Source organism: Callithrix jacchus, chromosome X (genome assembly GCF_049354715.1).
Source record: "Callithrix jacchus isolate 240 chromosome X, calJac240_pri, whole genome shotgun sequence".
Taxonomy (NCBI): Eukaryota; Metazoa; Chordata; class Mammalia; order Primates; family Cebidae; genus Callithrix; species Callithrix jacchus.
The window spans coordinates 44,758,975-44,781,139 of NC_133524.1; the positions used below are offsets into that span (position 1 = coordinate 44,758,975).

At 38.0% G+C, this 22,165-nt stretch overlaps 1 protein-coding gene across 3 annotated transcripts in view; it reads right to left on the reverse strand.

The window, feature by feature from the left end:
• MAOB (monoamine oxidase B) overlaps positions 1-22,165 on the reverse strand; it is a 111,959-nt gene that overhangs the window by 15,096 nt on the left and 74,698 nt on the right. For all 3 annotated transcript variants that reach the window (XM_035287684.3, XM_035287683.3, XM_002762807.6), the window contains 5 exons: positions 18,360-18,464; positions 17,240-17,331; positions 12,315-12,456; positions 10,940-11,089; positions 8,840-8,999 (listed from right to left, as the gene is read on the reverse strand). In XM_035287684.3, coding sequence (XP_035143575.1) covers positions 8,840-8,999; positions 10,940-11,089; positions 12,315-12,456; positions 17,240-17,331; positions 18,360-18,371 — 556 coding nt within the window. In that variant the 5' untranslated portion in view covers positions 18,372-18,464. The remainder of the gene's footprint in view (positions 1-8,839; positions 9,000-10,939; positions 11,090-12,314; positions 12,457-17,239; positions 17,332-18,359; positions 18,465-22,165) is intronic.

Consider the following 22,165-nt stretch of genomic DNA (forward strand, 5'->3'; position numbering starts at 1 on the left):
CCTAGATAAGAGTGTCTCTCTTAGTTCCCTCCTGAACAAAATACAGGCACACCTCAAAGATAATGTGGGTTTCATTTCAGATCACAGCAATAAAGTGAATAAAGCAAATTGTGCCACACAAATTGGTGGTTATCCAGTGCACATAAAAGTTATATCTACACTATACTGTAGTCTATTAAGCGTCCAATAGACTTATGTCTAAAATATGTACACACCTTAATTTAAACATGCATTACTACTAAAAAAGCTAACAACCATCTGAGCCTTCAGTGAGTTTACAGTTGGGTGTGGTGGCTCATGCCTGTAATCCTAGCACTTAAGAGGCTGAGGTGGGCGGATCACTTGAGGTCAGGAGTTCAAGACCAGCATGACCAACATGGGGAAATACTGGCTCTACTAAAAATGCAAATATTAGATGGGCATGGTGGCACATGACTGTAACCTCAGCTATTTGGGAGGCTGAGGCAGAAGAATTGCTTGAAACCCGGAGGCAGAGGTTGCAGTGAGCCGAGATCGTGCCACTGCACTCCAGCCTGGGTGACAGAGCGAGACTCCATCTCAAAAACAAACGAACAAACAAACAAAACCCTATTGTTTAATGTAGCCACCTTTATCAACGTTCTCATGTAGAACTTCTGGATAACTTGCTGCAGCTTCTTCACCAGCCCTTGCTGCTTAACCTTGCACTTTTATATTATGAGGAGAAGGCTTCTTTCCCTACACTTCATAAACCAAACTCTGTTAGCTTCAAACTTTTCTCTGCAGCTTCATCACCTGTTTCAACTTCAGTTGAAGAGAGTTGGGGCTTTGCTCTAGATCTAGGCTTTGGCTTAAAGGAATGCTGCGGCTGGTTTGATATTCTATCCAGGCCACTCAGACTTTCTCCATTTATCAATAAGGTTGTTTTACTTTCTTATTATTCATATGTTCAGTGGAGTCCACTTTTAATTTCCTTCAAGAATTTTTCTTTTTCATTCACAACCTGGATATTTGGCTCAAGAGGCCTAGCTTGCAGCCTATCTCAGCTTTCAATATGCCTTCCTCACTAAGCTTGATCATTTCTAGCTTTTGATTTAAAGCAAGAGATGTACAACGCTTCCTTTCACTTGAACACTGGGGAGACCACTGTAGGGTCACTCATTGGCCTTATTTCATTACTGTTGTGTCTCAAAGAATAGGGATACCCAAGAAGATGGGGGAGATCTGGGGGAACAATTGGTTGACTGAGCAGTCCGAATACACACAGCATTTGTCGATTAAGTGTGCCATCTTATATGGCTGTGGTTTTTGGCACTCCAAAACAATTACAATAGTACTATCAAAGGGCATTGATCACAGATCACAATAACAAATATAATAATAATGAAAGTTTGAAATATTGTGAGGATTACCAAAATGTGATACAGAGACATGAAGTAAGTACACGCTGTTGGAAAAATTATGCCGATAAACTTGCTCAATGCAGGGTTGCCACAAACCTTCAATTTGCAAAAGGTGCAATTATCTCTAAAGTGCAATAAAGTGAAGTTCAATAAAAAGAGGTGTGACTGTATATGCAATTTCAAAAGACTGTGACAGGGCACTGGGGCAAATGTCAGGGCAGAGTCTGAAACGTTCTAACAATATGTTACTGCAGTGTACCACTCTTCCTGCTCCATCATTCATTTACCAAATTGAGGTTGTTTCAACAAAATTGTTGTGGAAGACTCAGCAGCAAATGTTGTATAGAAAACCCAATAAGAAGAATTCAAAATAAGGAAGAAAGAGCATAGAAAGGACCTTCCCAACATGTGTGCATATGTGTGTGTGAGTAGACACACCATTAAGCCTTTTAAAGTGAACTTGTCTCTTTCTCTCCTCCTGTGTCCCTCCCCACTGTGCACCTGTTAGAATCAATGTTCCAACCAGCCACTGCCTTGTGGGGCGCTTGAATGCCCTTCAGGTGTGCTGGGGCAGGAAAAGATGTAGAGAAAGACTGAAGTATGTGAAAAAGAAATGTTTAGTCTAAGAACTCAAGATTTAAAAATACAACATCTTAGGAATCCCCTGTTATAAGAAGGCAAGAGAGAAAGGAGACAAACAGGACAAGATCTGATCAAAGAGCATGAGCATACTGATCATGTAGGGATCAGCTGAAGAGGACTAGCATAGGACGCCAGGCTGGCCGAGGTGGAGGTACTGCTTTCTCAATGGAGGGGCTCCTTGGACACTTCCTTCTCAGAGTGAATCTGGCGTCTGAGTCAAGTGGGTGCACTTAGTGGAGGTGAAGGAACAAGTGACAGAAAGAAAAGTCATGTTCATGCCAGGATAAGCTGTGCAGCATGGAAGGAATTTCTGCCATTTGCAGATAGAAAGCTCAGGAGCTGCACCCACGCACACAAAACATCTCGTCAGCTTTGTAGGGCCTTACTCTTAGAAAAAGACGGGAGATATTCAAGGCCATCCAAGCACTTAAAGAAGTTCTTAAAGAATAAAGGCAAAGACAAAAGCAGAAACAAATTCACAACAAACAAACCAGAAAAACTATCATTGGGATGGGGAGGGACCTAATAATTCAGGTAGTAGAAGAAATTTACCCTAAAGTGCTAAGTAACATTCTCAGAGAGAAAAGAAGCCATTGTAGCTCTGGGAGGTGACAAAGAGGCATGTTTAGAATAAAATAATTCAATAGAAGCTATGGTAATGTAGGGGTGTGGAGGCAGGAGCTTTGACGAGATGATAATAACATTCATCTGGATGAGTAACTGAAGAAGTTTACTAAGGACAAAATTAAAGGAAAAGTAATAATAAGGGAATGTTCTACCTGACGTATTATAACATATTATAAACGTATTATAAAGCTACAGATATTAGAACAATACAATGCTGTAATAGTATTAGATGGTACAAACCTGTGCTCTCCAAAGTGGGGGTGTACACCTAGATTGCACATCTAGATCATTAAAGAAAATACTAGAAATTCTTGTTTTTCAATTTTGGCTTTTTAAAACGTCTACTTTTCATATGTTTTATAGTTACAATGATACAATTTTTCAGAGATACTTGTGTATAATTTAGGAATACCTGTAATGGTAGTTTATGCCTACATTTTTAAATGAGTACAGCTTCAAAGAAATGTTGAGAACCCAGTGACAAAGATCAGTGGAATAGAAAGAATCCATGTGTATATGAGAATTTAGTAGGGGAAAACCATCATACAACAAATTGTTAAAAACTGATTCACTGGGAGAAAATATCTGCAACATATACAGAAAAAAAAACTTTAATGAGCAAAAGTAATTAATAAATTGACACTTTGTTAATGATAAAAATTACAAATTATAGAAAAATGAGGTAATTTCTCCTACCCAATTGACAGAAAATTTTAAAATATTATTAGCTGGTGTCTTATTCTGCTAGTGTTGCTATAAAGGGATACTTGAGGCTGGGTAATATATAAAAGGAAGAGGTTTATTTGGCTCATGTTTCTATAGGCTGTACAAGAAACATGGCACCAGCATCCGCTTCTTGTGAAGGCCTCAGGAAGTTTCCACTCATGTCTGGAGGGGAAGCGAAGCTGGTGTGTGCAGATCACTTGGTGAGACAGGAGGCAAGAGAGAGGAAAGGGAAGTGCCAGACTCTTTTTAACAACCAGCTCTCATGGGAACTGACAGAACAAGAACTCACTTACTACTCAGGGAGGAGGATGGCACCAAGATGTTCATGAGGGATCTGCCCACATAACCCAAACAGTTGCCTTTAGGCCCCATCTCCAACACTGGGAATCAAATTTTAACATGGTATTTAGAGAAGACAAATATGGAACTTACATCAACTGGCAAGGGCGTGAGAGGACAGAAACCCTAACAAAAATTTCACAGGTCTACCCACATCAATTGACTTGACATTCTACAACATCTATCAAAAAGAAATGCTCCTATACAAATCTGTAGAGCTATATGGAGGATGCTGTTTATTGCAGCATAGTGTATAATAGCAAAAGGTTGGAAACAAGAAAAATGACTATCAACAGCAAATGTCTTGGGTAAATTCTGATAAGGCACAAAATGAGATACTATTTATTCAGTTGTTGAAAGGGGGTAAATTTAAATGTACTGCTATGGAGAGATGTCCATGGCATATTGTTCACAGGAAACAGCAAATTTCAATATGAGATGTATGATGTATGACATTTTTTAAAAAAACATGTTTTTGGAAAAATATATTAATGTACCTATTTAAAATTAAAGTTACATTTGTATGAGATATTTATTATATTATTTAACATGTATTTCCAGTATATATAGTTCTCTCTACATATATATAGGGATTCTCACACACATATATTTAAAGTACAGATTGAGTATTTGTATCCCTTATCTGAAATGCTTGAGATAAGAAGTGTTTCAAATTTTGGCTCTTTTCAGATTTTAAAATCCTTGCACACACATGATATTTGGGGGTGAGACCCAAGCCTAAACACCAGATTCATTTATGTTTCAAATGCATCTTATACACATCATCTGATGGTAATTTTATACAATATTTTAATAATTTTCTGCATGAAACAAAGTTGTGACTGTGACCTGTCACATGAGCTCAGGTATGGAATTTTCAACTTGAGGCATCATGTTGGTGCTTCAAAAGTTTCAGAATTTGGAGCATTTTGAATTTTGAGTCTTCAGATTAGGGATGTTCAGCTTGTATTACCTATGTAAACAGCAAATCTTTAAGGATAAACAATCTAAACTTTTAACCGTGGCTTTATAGGGGGAGGAACAATAGAAGAGAAACATTTTTCACACACTTTTGTTTTTTGAAAGTTTTATGATCATTAGATTTACTTCTGTGATTTAAAAAACAGGTACTGCTCCTGCATTGAAAACAAAAATTGATATTAATTAGATGTAAATATTTAAGGGAAAGTAGAAATGGTTCATAGATGAACAAAAACAAGGAGACCATAAGAATTCAATGCATTGCTAACAGCCTACCCTTTCCACAGAAGTGGGCTAGAATGAAGGGCTGATGCATCCTGTGTAGAGTGGGGGTGCTGATGGCGAGGATGGTTAGACTTAGGATATCTTGGTGGAAGGCCAACAAAGAAAAGGAGATGACCCATCCTTGCAAATTCACAATGATGTTACACACAAAGAGACTGGGAAGGATTTCCTGGGATAATCAATCTAAAAGCCATCAGGTGCTCTTAACTACACACAGGAGGTAACCATGTGAGGAAATGGATGTGTTAATTTGTTTGACCACAAATGATTTCACTATGTACATGTGTGTCAAAACATGACGTACTCCTTAAATATCTACAATTAAAAATAAAGGCAGGGTTCAGCATGACGCTGAGGTTGGATGGGGGTTATAGAGGGGAGAAGCAATTAAGAGCTGGCTACAGCTGTCTATATCAAAATACAAAATGTTACTTTCTCTTTAATAACCCAAGCTGCACTGTAAAACAAAACAGAGCAATGAAAAAAACCCTTTAGTGATTGATGACTGCGTGCCTCATATGTGCTAGTCACTGTGCTGGATTGTTGTGGCTGCATAATGCATACCCTTCTATCTTGTTACCTCATATTGACTGAACTTGTATGTTACTAGTTAATTACAGTGTCTTTGGCAGTGACATGATAGTCTAATGCAAAGCAAATATCCTGTTATAAGAGTGAACTTCTTCAGATTTCATTACAGAAGTTTTCAAGTAAGTGTCATTGAATCACCTATCAGTGTAACAGGAATCATATTGGATATGAGTCTGGAGCCCTACTTGGTGTTTCGATAATAGCCTAGAACTCAACACATTGTTGTGCAATTACCAGTTTGCATGACTGTCTTCCTCCTGAGTCTGGATTTTCTGGGCAAGGAAAAGTGCCTTTGAATTCTCAATGCCTAGCACGGTGACTGGCATACAACAGGTGATCAGTTCAAGAACTACATTAATGTTGTTACTCAAAAGAAATCTCAGATGCTTTGGTGAGGCTATCTTGTGTCTACAATCTTTTATTTTATTTTATTTTTTTGAGATAGAGATGGAGTCTCACACTGCTGCCCAGGCTGGAGTACAGTGGTACAATCATAGCTCATTCACTGTATCCTCCACCTCCTGGGCTCAAGCAATCCTCCAGTCTCAGCCTCCTGACTGCTGGTACTACAGGTGTGCACCACTTTGGCCTGCCCACTGTCATTTTTAAAAAGTCTTACTCAAGGCTCATTACCAACAAGGACCAAGTCAGACCCTGAGAGTAGAGAACCTGGGTTTTCTTTTTGATACTGATGCTTAACAACTTGCCTGGCACATAGCAGGCCTAAGATAAAGATTTGCAGGCATGAATGGAAAGTTAGTTTCTCTCCATAAATAAAGGCACTCACTCTCATTAACAGAAGACTGTATTCCTGGTCCTAAACCTTATTTACTTGCTACCAGCCAGTCATTTAAAATGGGTGACCTGGGCCACAAGAGGAAGTAACTCAGCACCAGTGTGTTACTGCCATTAGATTCAAAGACTAAAATGACAGGGCTCTTTGTGATGGGTCACCTCACTGGACTTTGCAAAGAGTAGATTACTTGCTCAACTGATGCACCTATCCAATAGCAGTCCTGAATGTGATCATCTGCAAGGTGGAGAATGAGGAGCCTGTGATGCAGCCAAAAAAGAGCAGCATACAGGAAGGAGCACCCTAAAGCAAAATTGTGGCATTTTCCCCATTTGCCTCTAAACTTCTTTCTGTAGTCTTGCTCCTCCTTGAAGTACATCCTGCCGTTCACCCTCAGACCTAGGTACTGACTTTTCTTACATGGTCTCCACTTGGAAGAAAAGTGGATGCTATAAGAGCAAACATGACAAGACTCTGGCATTGTGCTGTCTGCATGTAGCTATTTGCATTTACATTTAAAGCAATTAAAAATAAATAAAAATTTAAAATCTAATTCCTAAGTCTCACTAGCCATATTTCAAGTGTTTAGTACCCACATGTGGCTAGTGACTAGTATATTAAAGCAGCTCTAGAACATTCCCATCATTGTAGAATCTAGCACTTTAGTGAGCATCCCTGCAATGTTCTACCCAGTCAAGTAGTACAGTTGTTGAATATGTGCAAATGAATAAATGAATTGAATTGAATATGGTAGAATCGACACTAGTGAGAGAGAGGCAAGAACTTTTCAGAATCCCAACAATTGTCAATGGCTTTATAAACCCATACTTAAAAACACTGAATTAGAAAAGGTTACTCACCTCTTTTCACAAGATTTTGTGGGAAAATTAAATAAACTTTTTATTGATTTACAAAGAATTGGTTATATTCTAAGGGAAGTTAATTCCATGAGTTTGTGCCAGTACATTTTATTTGAAAAAATTGTGCTTAGAACCTGGATTAACATTTTATGTCCAGCATTGTAACAAAACAGTTACATGCAAACACATGCCTTTAAGTCCTCAAAAGCAATCGCAACAAACACAAAAATTGCCACGTGGGATCTAATTAAACTAGAAAGCTCTACACAGCAAAAGAAACTATCAAGAAAGCAAACACACTGCCTACAACATGGGAGAAAATATTTGCAAACTATGCATCTGACAAAGGTCTAATATCCAGAATCTACAAGGAACTTAATTCTATAGGCAAAAACCAAATAATCCCATTAAAAAGTAGGCGAAATGCCTGAACAGACACTTCTTAAAAGAAGACATACAAATGGCCAAAAAGCATATGAAAAAGAGCTCTGTATCACTAATCATCAGATAAATGCCATTCAAAACCACGATGAGATACCATCTCACACCAGTCAGAATGGCTATTATTAAAACGTCAAAAAAGAAGAGATGTTGGAGAAAAAAGAGCACTTAGGCACTGTTGGTGGGAATGTAAATTAGTTCAGCCACTATGGAAAGAAGTTTGGAGTTTTTGCAAAAAACTAAAAATAGAACTATCATGAGACCCAGCAATCTCATTACTAGATATATACCCAAAGGAATATAAATCATCCTCCCAAAAAGGCACATGTAGTCAAATGTTGATCACAGCACTACTCACAATAGCAAACATGTGGAGTCAATGTAGGTGCCCATCCACAGTGGATTAGATAAAGAATATGTGGGCAGGGCGCGGTGGCTCACACCTGTAATCCCAACACTTTGGGAGGCTGAGGTGGGCGGATCACGAGGTCAAGAGATGGAGATCATCCTGGCCAACATGGTGAAACCCCGTCTCTACTAAAAATACAAAAATAATTAGCCAGGCGTGGTGACACATGCTTGTAGTCCCAGCTACTCTGGAGGCTGAGGCAGGAGAATCGCTTGTACCTGGGAGGTGAAGGTTGCAGTGAGCCAAGATTGCGCCACTGCACTCCGGCCTGAGCAACAAAGTGAGACTCCACATTAAAAAAAAAAAGAAAGAAAGAAAGAAAATGTTGCATGTATATACCATGGAATACTCTGCAGCCATAAAAAAGAACTCAATCATACCCTTTGCAGCAAATGGAAGCAGCTGGAGGACATTATCCTAAGCGAATCAGTGCAGAAACAGAAAACCAAATACTGCATGTTCCCACTTATAAGTGGGAGCTAAGCATGGGGTAAATATGGTTATAAAGATGGGAATAATAGACACTGAGGACTACTAGAGGGGGAGGTAAAGAGTGGGGCAAGAGTTGAAAACCCACCTATTGGACACTATGATGTTCACTACCTGAATGATAGGGTCATTCATACCCCAAAGCTCAGCACCATGCAACATATCCATATACCCCTGAATCTAAAATAAAAATTGACATTTTTTTAAATGCACATCTTAGCAGCAAGTTTCTTGGACCTTCTTCTAAATATTTTAATGTAAGGAAAGTACTCACCCTTTTTCCTCCAGAAAGGCTCTTTATAGTAAACTATACACTTGATGACTGAACCCAAAGGCACACGAGTGATCAACTGGTTTCTCATCATTGGCAGAGGGGGATTGAAGTGAATCTTCATGTCCAGAGCAGGAGGAACAGCACTAATCACATATGTAGCCTGAAAGAAAAGCAACGTGGTTAAACATTGTTGCCCTGTTGCTTTTGTGTTTTCCCAATGATTCTCATTCTATCTACCCTTTCCTCTTTTCAGTCTCGTAAAGAAGTGAGAAGGATTTTGTTGAAACCTAAAGTAGCCCTTATTGTTCCTTAGTAGAAAACCTCCAACGACTTCCCATTTCACTTAGAGTCAGAGCCAAGGTTCTCACCATCATCACCAGGGCCACACACGAAATGGACCTGTTACATCACTGATCTCACCTCCTGTTACTTTTGCCCTCACTCTTACTCCTGTCATTTTGATCACCCTGCTGTTCCTTGGTCACATCAGGCTTGCTCCCATCTCAGGGCCTTGGCACTGGCTGTCCCATTTTCTCCCAGGGAGCCACATGGCTCAATCCCTCATCTTCTCCAATTCTCTATCAGAGACCACCTCAGTGAGGCCTTCCCTGATAACCTTGTTTAAATTTGCATAACCAATTCTCCCACCCACTTTCTGGTATGCCCTCTCCCCACCTCCCAGCTTGATTTTTTCCACACTAATTATCACTATCTGACATACTTTATATTTTAATTATATGTTTCATAATGGTCTTTCTCCTTCACTAGAACAAGAATTGTATGTGGGCAGAGAATTGTATCTGTTTTGTTCAAGGTTATGTTCCTGACTCCTAGAATAATGTCAGGCACATAGGAGGTGCTTGATATTTATGAAATAAATACTTTCTGTGTTTTTCTAATTACATAAAAGCAACATACAGAGAATTAATAATACTTTTATATGTTTTTCATAGTACTTTAAGTTCTGGGGTACATGTGCAGAACATGCAGGTTTGTTACGTAGGTATACACGTCCCATGGTGGATGGCTGCATCCATCACCCCATCATCTACAGTAGAATACCTTTATATGCCTTTATAAATCTTCCCCCACCCCAAATGTTCTGGTTCTCTTTTCCTGTTTTTCAGTTAGAAGTAGCTTTTTCACTTCTGGAAAAAAGACTGTGAAGTATGCAGTATTCTCCACTTCATTTGAACTTTGATTATCTATGAGCCTGTGGCCTCTTCCCACTTGTTTAAGTGTCTTGGTTACTCTGAGTGGAAAAAAAATCATACCAAAGTGCTTTATCCATTCTCTCAGTCAACAATGACCACCACAGAAGACTTCTGTGACCAAATGTAGGGTGGGTTTTCCCTACACACGAAGACAGAAAGCAATTCTACAGCAGACGCCAGCTGTGTGTCCTCTGAATGCAATTCAATTCTAACAGTATCTACCTGGAGACAGCTTCTGATCCTATATGTTGAGGGCTCAGTCTCCAAGACAGTCACCCACTTTCAGATGTCAGTCACAAGTATAGCTTCCAGATATCCTGATCAATCTGCTTCAAGCTGATGTTCCTACACCCCTTCTTTGAGTTTGATTAATTTGCTACAGCAGCTCACAGAACTCAGGGAAACATGTTTACTGTTATGTTATTAAAAATATATATTGCAAAAGATACAGATGAAGAGGTGCATAGGACAAGGGATGTGAGAAGGGGCATGGAATTTCCATGCCCTCCCCAGGCATGGCATTCTCAAGGAACCTCCAGTTGTGCAGATATCCAGAAGCTCCCAGAACTCGGTCCTTTTGGGTTTCTATGGAGACTTCATTATGTAGACATGATTGATTAAATCATTGACTACTGGTGATTGATTCAATCTTCAGCCCCTTGCATCATCCCCTCGCTGGAGGCTGGAGGTGGGACTGAAAGTCCCAACCCTCTAATCCTGCCATGGTCTTTCCTGTGACCAACCCCTCCTGAAACTACCTGGGGGCTGCCAGCCATCAATTATTGGCATCAAAGGACATCACTTTGGAGATTCTAAGAATTTTTAAAGTTGTATGCCAGGAAACTGGGATGAAGATCAAATATATATTTCACGATATCACAGGTACCTCATAAATCTCATGGTTTAGGGTCTCCACAAGCACATATTCTCCTGTCTGGTCAATGTAGATCACAGGCCTCTCCAGCTTCACTCGGTCCCCAAGGAGGTCCATTATCCGCTCAGTCACTTGACCAGATCCTCCCACAAATTTCCTCTCCTGGAAAGAGAAAAGGAGGTGTATAAGAAATGCAGGAATGGGCATAAACTTCTAAATTGCTAATTGTCCTCATCTGTCTTTACTCGGAGATGTATAACATTCATTTTGCTGCTGTGACTAGTGTCCGTCATCATTGTTTTCTAACTAGGAATTGCTGTCTTTGGACAAAATTACAGGATTTCTAAGTTACTTTATAAGCTATGCTCTTGTAGATTCCTAGGCTCCAACCTTAGCTGGACATCTTCAGAATGACCCTTGTGTTCCACCTTTCTGGTCACCATCCCTGCTGTCTGTCCTATCTGTAGTCTTTTGTTGGGAGCTGGTCCTGGTGAAGCTGGATCTAAAACTCTGCCCTAGTGTGCCTGCACAGGCCTAAGCCTCCTTGCTTTGTGGCTCAAGTGCAGAACGTCCCTGCCTCCCACCATGTCCCCTTCCCCCAGGCCAGCCTACTCCCTGTGGCCGGCTGCCCATCTTATCCTGGGTCAGGTGCATGCTGCCTCTGTAGTCACTGAAGTCATTTCACCTCACTGTACGCACTTGCCCTGAGCCTTGCTAAAACTTCCAAAAGTTCTACCTGGCTATACACACAGTTGACCTGACTGCCACCTCTGCAATTTCAGTTCAGTTAAGGTCAGAGAAGAAAGAGAAGGAGAAGGAGGAAAAAAAAGGAGGAGAAAGAGGAGGGGGAGGAGAAGAAGAGAAAGAAGAGAAAGAGGGAGAGAAGAAAGGAACAGGACAACTAAGTATATTATCTACGAACTCTAATCTGTTCCTACGGTGCCTAGCACAGTGCCTTTTATAGTGCCGGGGCCCAAGGAATGGGCATTGAATGAATAAATTCCATGCTTAGTGTGTGTTTTAAATTGAAAATGCATTTCTGACTTTCCTTTAGAAACCCTCCAAGAAGTGCTCAAGCTAAGCTTACTTCAGATGGTCTCCTACAAACTTGCCAAATAATAATTGAATGTATATCTAGATGGAAAATGGCAACAGTGCATAAAGAGAGATAAGCCTAGTTTTACAATTACATTGTACACTGGGTTCTCGCAGTGGGTACCTGACAACAGACTGTGCCTTACAAAAACCACTTTAAGCTGCTATGGTAATGCTCTAAAAGCCACAAGTTTGCTTCCCACTTCAGCAGTTCATGATTGAAGGAGGGTGCTGATCTTTCATTTTAGTAGCAGTGTTTTTTCGTTGGGACAGTGGGGGAATGGATGGGTACCTGTCCTCCACTGGTTGTCGAGATGATTCTGGTTATGCCTCCACACTGCTTCACATACCACAGGAACCAGAGAGCAGAGACCTCATGGGTCTCTGCAGTGACACACAAGTTCACAAAGAGAGTGGCAAGCTGCTTTGCAGATCTGCACAGGAAGAAAGAAGAAGAAATTGGCAAATGCAGGAGAGCAGCTTCTTAATTCTCTAAAAATTATTTGGGTAATAATACATTTTCTTGGTTAAGTTTAGCACAATGTGGTAAGGTCAAAAAATTGTTGCTAGAATCTAATATTACAAAAAACAGCATCAGAGGTTTTTGAAATATCAGATTATTTTCCATGTAAACAAAGCACCTTACTCAGAATCAGCTTCTATTCCAGGTTCTGTGCTTTTATGTTTTCTCACTACATACCTGCTGCTCTTCCAGTGATCCCCAACTCAGTAAAAAGCACCACCATTTCCTCAATGACTAAAGCCAACACTCTAGAAATCAAACATTTTTTCTCTCTTTCCATCAACCTTCCCCTAGCCAATTCATCAGGAAATCCCATTATCTCCCACCACATCACTCCACCTTCACCACAAGTTTAGCATCCATCTCTTGCCAGGAGTGTTGCAATTACTTCCTCCAGACTGGCCTCTCTGCCTCCATTCATCCTCATTTGGTATCTATTCATCACAATCAAAGCCAGTGGCTTTTCCCTCCCTCCCTATTATGGTGCTGTTTCTGAAGTGTAAATCGAATCATGTCATTTTCTGGCTTAAAAAACCTCCAGTGGTATCCTGTTAAAACCAAAATAAGATTCAGATCTTACACCAGGGCTTCCAGAGCCCTAAGTGATCTAGCCCATGCCTACCTTTTCTGCCTCATCTTGTACCCGCTTCTTTTCATTCTAATGTTTCCTTAGAAAGCAACGTTCTTGTTTGACTATGAAAATGACCACTGGCTTCCATATTCCCAACACCCTGACATTCCCTATCATTTTGCTACTGTATAGTACCTTTAGAACTCTTTTCACTGTCTAAAATTGTTTGATTATGGGTTTTTTGAATTGCTGCCTCCCCCCACTAGAATATCAACCTATGAGAACAAGGACCTTATGTTTCTCACTCACCGTAGTGTCCCCTTTAACAAAATAGTGCCTGGAATATTGTAAGCACTCAATAATTACTTGTTGCATGATTAAATGAATGAATGAATGAATGATGAGAAATATCAGTTAAACATTATATTTTAAACATTGATCCCGTGCAAAGGATATGCTATATGCTGTACCAAACACAAAATTAGTCACAGTTATCTATTCAGTTATTTTATTGCCTAACAGAAGACAAGCTCAAATAATGGATGAAGGGACAAACAATTAATAGAGCATAAATGGGTAAGCTTTTGCTTAGCATTGGCAGGTAAATGGTGACAGGTTATCACCTATCAGGAAGCACACTAGAAAGCAAAGGATCTCATGCAATTTCAAGGTTTCCATTATATGGAGCACACCCTAAAATTCACCAGTAGTACTGTGCACTCTGGGATATGTTTAATAACGTCCAATCCCCTTTGACTTTGATGTGAAGTTTACATATTGTTAATCTGGTTATGTCTGAGGCAGAATTTTCCACCTGGTAATGCTGACAATGGGTGGAATAAATGATATTGTCTTCCATTTATTGAACTCTTTCTGTACTCCATTGTCTTTCAAATTATTACCTTGTTAACTTGTTGCAACAACACTATCAAATATCTATTATTTTTCCACAGTTCACATGCTAGAAAAGTGAGTCTTGGACAGTTTAGGAATACATAATGGCGCAACTCCAAACCAGATCATATTTGACTCAAAACTCATGCTTTTAATACCTCAAAATGTTTTCTAATTAGTCAGCTGACAACCTTGGAAGTACAAATACTCACCAAGAGGCATCTCTCTACTTTACTGTATCTTGACACTAGAAATTTGTAAAATCATGCCTAACACACATGCCAGTTATTGACATAATTTGCAGCCATAACCTGACAGCCCATCTATGACAGTCTCCATCATTACAGCCTGTGAGATGGTGTCATATATACCTTAAAGTGACTTACAGTTAGTTTTGTAAGATTTCTCATGATAATTGAATGAATGAAAATTGCTAATTCATGCCTTCCTTGCAGAAGCAATTTGTAATATCTAACTAAAACAAATATCCAGACGTCTATTTAAAATACTATTTCAAAGTAGTATTTTATTTCCTGCTTCCTAAAATCCTATTTCTTTTGTTCCTTATTTTATAGGTGAATTTAGGGGCATACAGTAAAAGGAGTAATAAATAACTAAAATTTAACATTGGCCCGCTGGACAGCCAATTTTTAACAAAAATATTGCTGCAATTCTAGTTGTTATTGTTGCCAATTTGGTGGGAAAGAAAGAATTCTGGTTTGAAATAAAGGGAGATCTAAAAGTAATTCTGAAGGGCCGGTCCATTCCTAATCCTTTATTTGAATTTACTCCAGGAGCTTCAGTAAGAAAAGAAATAAGAACAATATTTGAAGGATGGAAGGTCAAGGAAGCTAGTGCAATAATATTTCCGTATTTTTTGCCCTGTTGACTTTTTAAAAGATAAATGTTATAATATTTTCCTACATGAAAAATACATACACATTATATAAAATTTGGAAAGTTTATAAGATAAAAAGATGAGACAAGTATCTTCCATATTTCTGCCCCTCCAGAAGATAATTATGAGTCTCATTTTGATGCATTTTTTTCTAAGTAAAGGATTTTTAAAAAATGTTTTTACATAGCTATGATCACATTAAAAATATAATTCATGTTTGTGAAGGGCACTTTGTAAACAATAATAACTGAAAGAATAATCAACATTAGTGTTGGAATGTATGATTGTGCTTTAGTTTAAATAATAATAGGTTGGATATTCTGGGGATTACTTCATTTAAATACAGGAAATAATACTGTGTGTATCTTGCTTGGGAAGAGTTAGAAGATTGTCTTGTGTTCTTATATTCCTAACATATCAGAATACATTACTTTGCCAAATGACAACTTAGAATATTCACTAAGTGGAGGACTAGGCCAAGGGCTCTGATAGAAAATGTCAGGTCCCTGTGACCACAAAGAAATATAATTGATTTTATCGTCAAGAAACTTAAAAGTTCTCTGGGACGAAAAGATCTAAGTGAATTTATTAAAAGCTTTTCATAACAGGAGTTATAAGACAAATGCAGATAATTATATACTTATTATATTTTGAAAATCTAAAGTATACAATTTAAAAATAAATACTACAATTTTGTTACCATTAAAATAAATTGTATTGCAAACTACATTCTCATAGAAGTGTTAAATAGCATTAGATAAATGTTTAAAAGAATATAATTAAGAACAGGCATTGATTTCATGACATGGAAGGATTTTACTATTCCAGAATTGGTTGCTTTCAAAGGTTGAAGACATAGGAGAGGCACAAAGATGTTTATTATAGAGTATTGTATAATAATAACAAAGAACTGAACTAGTCATGTGTTCGACAGGATGATAATGAACAAATACATTATACATTCATTTTCCATGGGATATTCTGGTACCATGAAATATGATGTTTAAAAAATAATTTTTAATAATGTAATGGTTTTAAACATTTTAAAAATAAATGTTTGCATGGTAATATTAAACATTAAAAACATTTTGATGGATGTCCATTGCTTTTGCAGTGCATAAATAAATAGTTGTTTTTAGAAATGAGATCTTACACCATACCACAACATCCTGCTTTTTTATGTGTTTAACATTACTATGTTCTTCAGTCACTAAATATTCTTCTACAACACAATTTTTTAAAACCCTCGAATATTCCATTTTTTAAATGTTTAATATTTCATTTTGCCAATCTTCTATTATTGGGCTTTCAGATCCTCAAAAAATAATGCTTTGAATCTGTCTCTTTCACTCTTTCTCCCTCTCTCCTTCGCTCCCTGTATGCCTCTCTTTCTATCTTCTTTTGTCTCACTTTCTTAAAGCTAAATTATAAGAAAGTGAATTTTTATATAGAAAAGTCTATAAATTTTATGTATTTTCATTCTTTAGATCCAGATATTCTAAAAGCTTGTTTTTACTTATAGTTGGCAGTGAATGAGTACCTAAGAATGAAGAAATTAACCCCAGAGCCAAACATATTCTCAACTAATGCTCTTCAGCAAGACAGAACAGTCTCCTTGAATTTGGCTTCCATTTCTCTTACATTGTTTACCACAAATTTACCGTGTGTTTGAATTGGAACCTTCAGAACCCATTTTCCCTGCTGTCCAAGAGCAGTGTGACCTCTCCGTGTGGTCTGTCTGTACTGCCTTCATAATTTCTCTACAGTTTCCAGTTCTGCCAACAAGAGTTTAATGCTTAACTTATGCCTACTTGTTTGTTTACTAAAGGGAAGAAGTCCTCCAGTCACACGTTTCCCCTATAGTTGGGAACTTTTTAGACAAAGGCTGTAGAGGTTCTTCTTTAACTTCTTGAAGAGTTGCACTACATCACATAAGGTGTTGCAATGTAAATGCGCAGGCTAACCATGTTCACATTTGACCACCAGTGAGGAATCCAAAAATTGTCCTACATCAACAACTTGACAAATGAGAGCTTTAAGCTGATCGTCTTTAAGCTGTTTTAGATAAAGAAGGTGGTAACTTCAAGTCTGTTCTGAGGAATTTGTAGGGTAATACCATCTTTGTGATATAAAACTATTCCAAAGAAATCAGTTGTATGTACAGATATGTTTAGGGTAGGAGCTAATTCCAATGTTTTTCAGCATTCCACTTGGATGGTGGTGTGGTTTTAGACACAAAGCAGCTACTGGTCCCCTACTTGTTGAATGGTATTGCTAAAGAAACCTGAAAGGTGGTCACAATAAATGCCTGTGCCTAACAGCAAGACTTACTTAGTCCAGCAGACCTTGTCCAACAGCTCCTTCATTGTCATGTGGTCCCATTCTTCTGCATGGGGAGCCTTCCATGGGGCATCGCTAGGAATCTACATTCAGATGAGGATTCAAAGGAGAAAGACAGATGTAATTTTCCATGTTATTTTATTTATTTTTGTAATTTTCCATTTTAAATAACTAGTCAAATAGTACTAGAAACTAACTTCAAGAAGAAAAATGTTGTTTTCCAAATTCAGCCAATATTGCTTTTACTGCATAATCAATGCTGCCTGTGTAGCTTTCCTATTATAAATCCATACCACTCAAGCCATATTTAATTTATGATAACACTTCCTGCATAATAAATAGAGGCATGTTGTAACTGGGCTATTTCTAGATACAGATTCCTAAGTTACTAACTTCCAGAGAACATTCATAAATTTAACTCTTTAACAAGGATCACAGAGCTGCAGCAAATCATATCTATGGAGTTTTCAGTTAAGCTTTATGTGCGTTCAGGAACAGAAAACCAAACACCACATGTTCTCACTCATAAGTGGGAGTTGAATAATGAGAACACATGGACACAGGGAGGAGGACATCACAAACTGGGGCCTGTCAGGGGAGGGTGGGGGCAAGGGGAGGGAGAGCATTAGGACAAATACCTAATGCATGCAGGGCTTAAAACCTAGATGATGGGTTGATAGGTGCAGCAAACCACCATGGCACATGTATACCTATGTAATAAACCTGCACGTTCTGCACATGTATCCTGGAACTTAAAAGAAAAACAAAAAAGTTTTATGTGTGCTTACTTATGACTTGTTTGGGCATCATGGTGAATCAAAGACCCAGAAGTCTAATTTTGCTCTGTACCCAAGATTTCCAAAATTTGCAACATAATTCCAAGAAGGCTGAGTGACATCCAATCTCCTCCCCACTCATCATTAGTGTACAAATATCAATCTGTTTGACATCTTATTCTTGTAGAGATTAGAAACAAGTTCATTCATTTCACAAATCTTTACTGTTACCATATGCTCACAATGTGCTAGGCATTAGAGATATAATGTACTTTCTTTCTTTGAAGGACTGAACTTATTACAAAAAAATACAAATACAGTCAAAGAAGTTTTACCTCTCGTCCCATGTCATCCAGTGTCCTCCACAAGTTGTTACAATCTAAGTAGGTAATTGGATTCCATACAGGTGGGAGCGGCCCTCTGAAGGGGTATGATTTGCCCTGTGAGGTACAAGATATTTTTAAAGGGAAATATTTACAATGTAAAAGTAGGTAATCTGCTAAGTTGGTAAATGCCTGCAAGCAAAATCATGTGAGTTATCAATATGTGATATACACTCAAGTTTTTAGCTCCTTGTGTCCTTAGAACCCCATCTAAGATTTTGGCATAGATATTTCCAGCAAAATTCTCTGTTAAGTTCACTACCACACCAAGCACAGTAAAGAGATTTATCTCTGAAATTGGAGCCCTTACCATATAAAATTTAAATACCAGTATATAAGTGAAGTTAAACTATGGAAATCTTATTTGCCAATGATACTTGCAAATATCTCAGAGTCAGGAGCCTCTGTGTGCCTAGAGAGTCAGAAAATTATAACTATAAGCATGATACAACTTAGAAGCGGATGAAAAACCAATCACAAGAATGCAACCATCTGTTAGAAGAAACACAAAACAGGGCCCAGAAAGCTTTCCCAAGGACTCAGGTGTGCTAGGTCAACACAGGAGTTCCTAGAGATCAGCAAAGTCAAAGCAGAAAGTAGACAACTTCAAGCTTCTCTTCCAGACATGTTTATACCACCTGGTTCTTCCTGCGGGGATAGCTAGTCACAGAGGTAAAGGGAACCATTGTTCGAAGGATTAAAAATAAATAACCTCTTGGAGGATTAACCTGTTGATCACAAAAAACCACTTTGAGTCAATTTGAAACCTGACTCAGAAGCCAGGCTGTGCATTCTGACAGCGTCTTTCAACTGAATCAGAATAACTTAAGGTCCTCAGTCAATGTAAACTTCCCCGAAACTCTGAGTCATTCAACAAAGAAGCACCTTGTGTTGACGTTGTAGGCAGAGAAACTAGAATTATGAAATAAGAGATTTCATAATTGTTCTTGTATTAATTCTGTGGCCATGTTGGTCTTCTCTCTCCAACAAGGCCATAAGATTCTCAGGGAAGGGTTGAGATACAGCCTTACATTTCTTCTCAGCCAGGTTTCCTTAGAGAAACAGAACCAACAAGATAGATAGATAGATGGTTGGATAGATAGATACATACATACATATATAAATACACAGATACATAGATATAAATAGGTGATATAGATATAGATGGAGAGAGAGACAGAAACAGAGAGAGAAACAGAGACAGAGAGAAGGATTCAGATTTATTTTAAGGAATTAGCTCATGTCGATTGAGGGAGATGGCAAGTCTAAAATCTGCAGGGTAGGCCATGGACCCAGGGAAGAGTGGCAGTTTGACTTCAAAGGGAGTCTGCTGGCAGAATTCCCTCTTTTCCTGGGAGACGTCAGTCTTTTTTTCTTAAGGACTTCAACTGATTGGATAAGGTCCATCTGCATTACAGAAGGTAATCTGCTTTGCTCAAAGTCTACTGATTTAAAAGTTAACCTTATCTGAAAAATAGCTTGACAGAAACATTAGAATAATGTTTGTCCAAATATCTAGCCAAGTTGACACATAACATTAACTGTCAGACTTCTTAATTAACATTATTGAGGTGTAATTTATATACGATGTACTCAGTTTAATTTAGTTTCCATATTTTGCTTTTTATAGTTAAAAGTTATTTTTTCAATTTTAACCTGCCATTTAAACTGTATATATTTATGATGTACAACATATTATTTTGAAATACGTATACCCTGTGGAATGGCTAAATTGAGCTAATTAACATATGCATTACCTTACATACCTATCATTTTGTGAGGTGAGAACCGTAAAATCTATTCTCTTAGCAACTTTCAAGAGTACAATACATTGTTTTTAACTATAGTTACTACACTGTACAATAGATCTCTTGAACTTATTTCTCCTATCTAACTAAAATTTTGTTTCCTTGGACCAATATCTCCTCAACAATGTATCCACATTAAATAATTTAACATGCAATTTGGGGAGTTTTGACACATGTATACACCTATGTAACTACCACTCCAATCAAGATATAAAACATTTCCATCACTCCAGAAACTTCCCTCTTTCTGCTTCCTAGACAATCCCTGTCCCCTTTCTGGCCCTGGGCAACCACTGTTCTGTTTTCTGTCACTATAGATTGTTTTTGCCTGTTTTAAAATTTTTTATATAGATTCATACAATAAGTACACCTTTGTATCTGGCATCTTTTGCTCAGCATGATATTTCTGAGATTTGTCCAAGTTTCTATTTGTCCCTTTTTATTGCTAAGTAATAGTCCATTGTATGGTTGCTCCATAGTTTGTTTCACCTGTTAATAACTATTTCTAGTTTTGATCCACTGTGCACAAAACTGCTATGAACATTCATGTACAGGTCTTTTTATGTACATATGTTTGTTCTTTTCTTGGCTAAATGCCTAGTAGTGGAATGGCTGAGTTACATGGTGGATGCAGGTTTAACTTTTTAAGTTTAATAGTTTTCCACAGGTGTTGCACTGCTTTACATTACCAACAGCAGTGCATGGAAGTTCTAGTTGATCAGCATACTGACACTTGCTGACTTTGTTTTATGCTTTTTGTTTTAAATATAGTTTCTATTTTAAGTAATAGTTGTTTCACAAAAAAGTTGCAAAGATAGTACAGAAAGTTCTCATATACCTTTCATTTAGATTTCTCTAATTTTAGCATCTTACATTACATGGTACATTGATTACCAAGACCGGGAGGTTGACAAGGGTACATCACTATATACTAAACTTCAAATTTTATTTGAATTTCATGCACATATCCACCAAATATCCTTTTTCTGTTGCAGGATCCCAACCAGGACATCACATTTCACTTAGTTGTCCTGTCTTCTTAGTCTCCTAAGCTCTGTGATAGTTTCTTAGTCGTCCCTTATTTTTCACAACCCCCGAAGTTTGAAGAATACTGGTCAGGTATCTGGTAGAATATCCCTCAATCTGGATCTGTCTGAAGTTACTTTTTTAATTTTTAGATTGGGACCATGAATTTTGGGGAAAACTACCACAAAGACCAAGTGCTCTTGTTATCATGTCACCTCAAAGGGCACATGATATCAATATGACTTATCACGGATGATGTTAACCTTGACTCTTTAGTTAAGGTGGTGTCTGTCAGGTCTCTCCACTGTAGAGCTGCTATTCACCCATCTTCTGTGCTCTGTTCTTTGGAAAAGAGTCATTAAGTTCAGACCATCCTCAAGCGGGGATGGTGGGAGCTAACCTCCACCTCCTAGAGAGGGAGAATCCCCACACATTCTTTGAATTATATAAGGAAGATTTTCCTCTTTCCCACCTTTGATTCACTTATTCAATCATTTATTTATAACAGTGGACATATATATATATATATATATATATATATATATATATATATATGTATATGTATGTATGTATTTTATACCTTGTATTATAATCTAATACTATATTATTTGTTTGTCGCTTATTCTACCTCTGGGCACTCCTTCAGGTAAGTGCCTGTGTCCCTTTGACATGCCTTTATCCTTTTGTATGTTGAGCATTTTTTTTTCATATCTGGCACTAGAGGACTCTCCAGACTCATCTTCTATTTTCTCTGTCCAAGCCCTAAATCTGTCATTTGTCCAAGAAGCCTTTCCTTTTATCAAGAGAATGGTATTTAGAAGCAACTTCTGGCTGCTGAGTGCATGCTAGTTTTGTTTTATAATCAGCTTTATTGAAAAATAATTCATGCTCCATACAACTTGCATGCTGACCTGAAAACCTCCA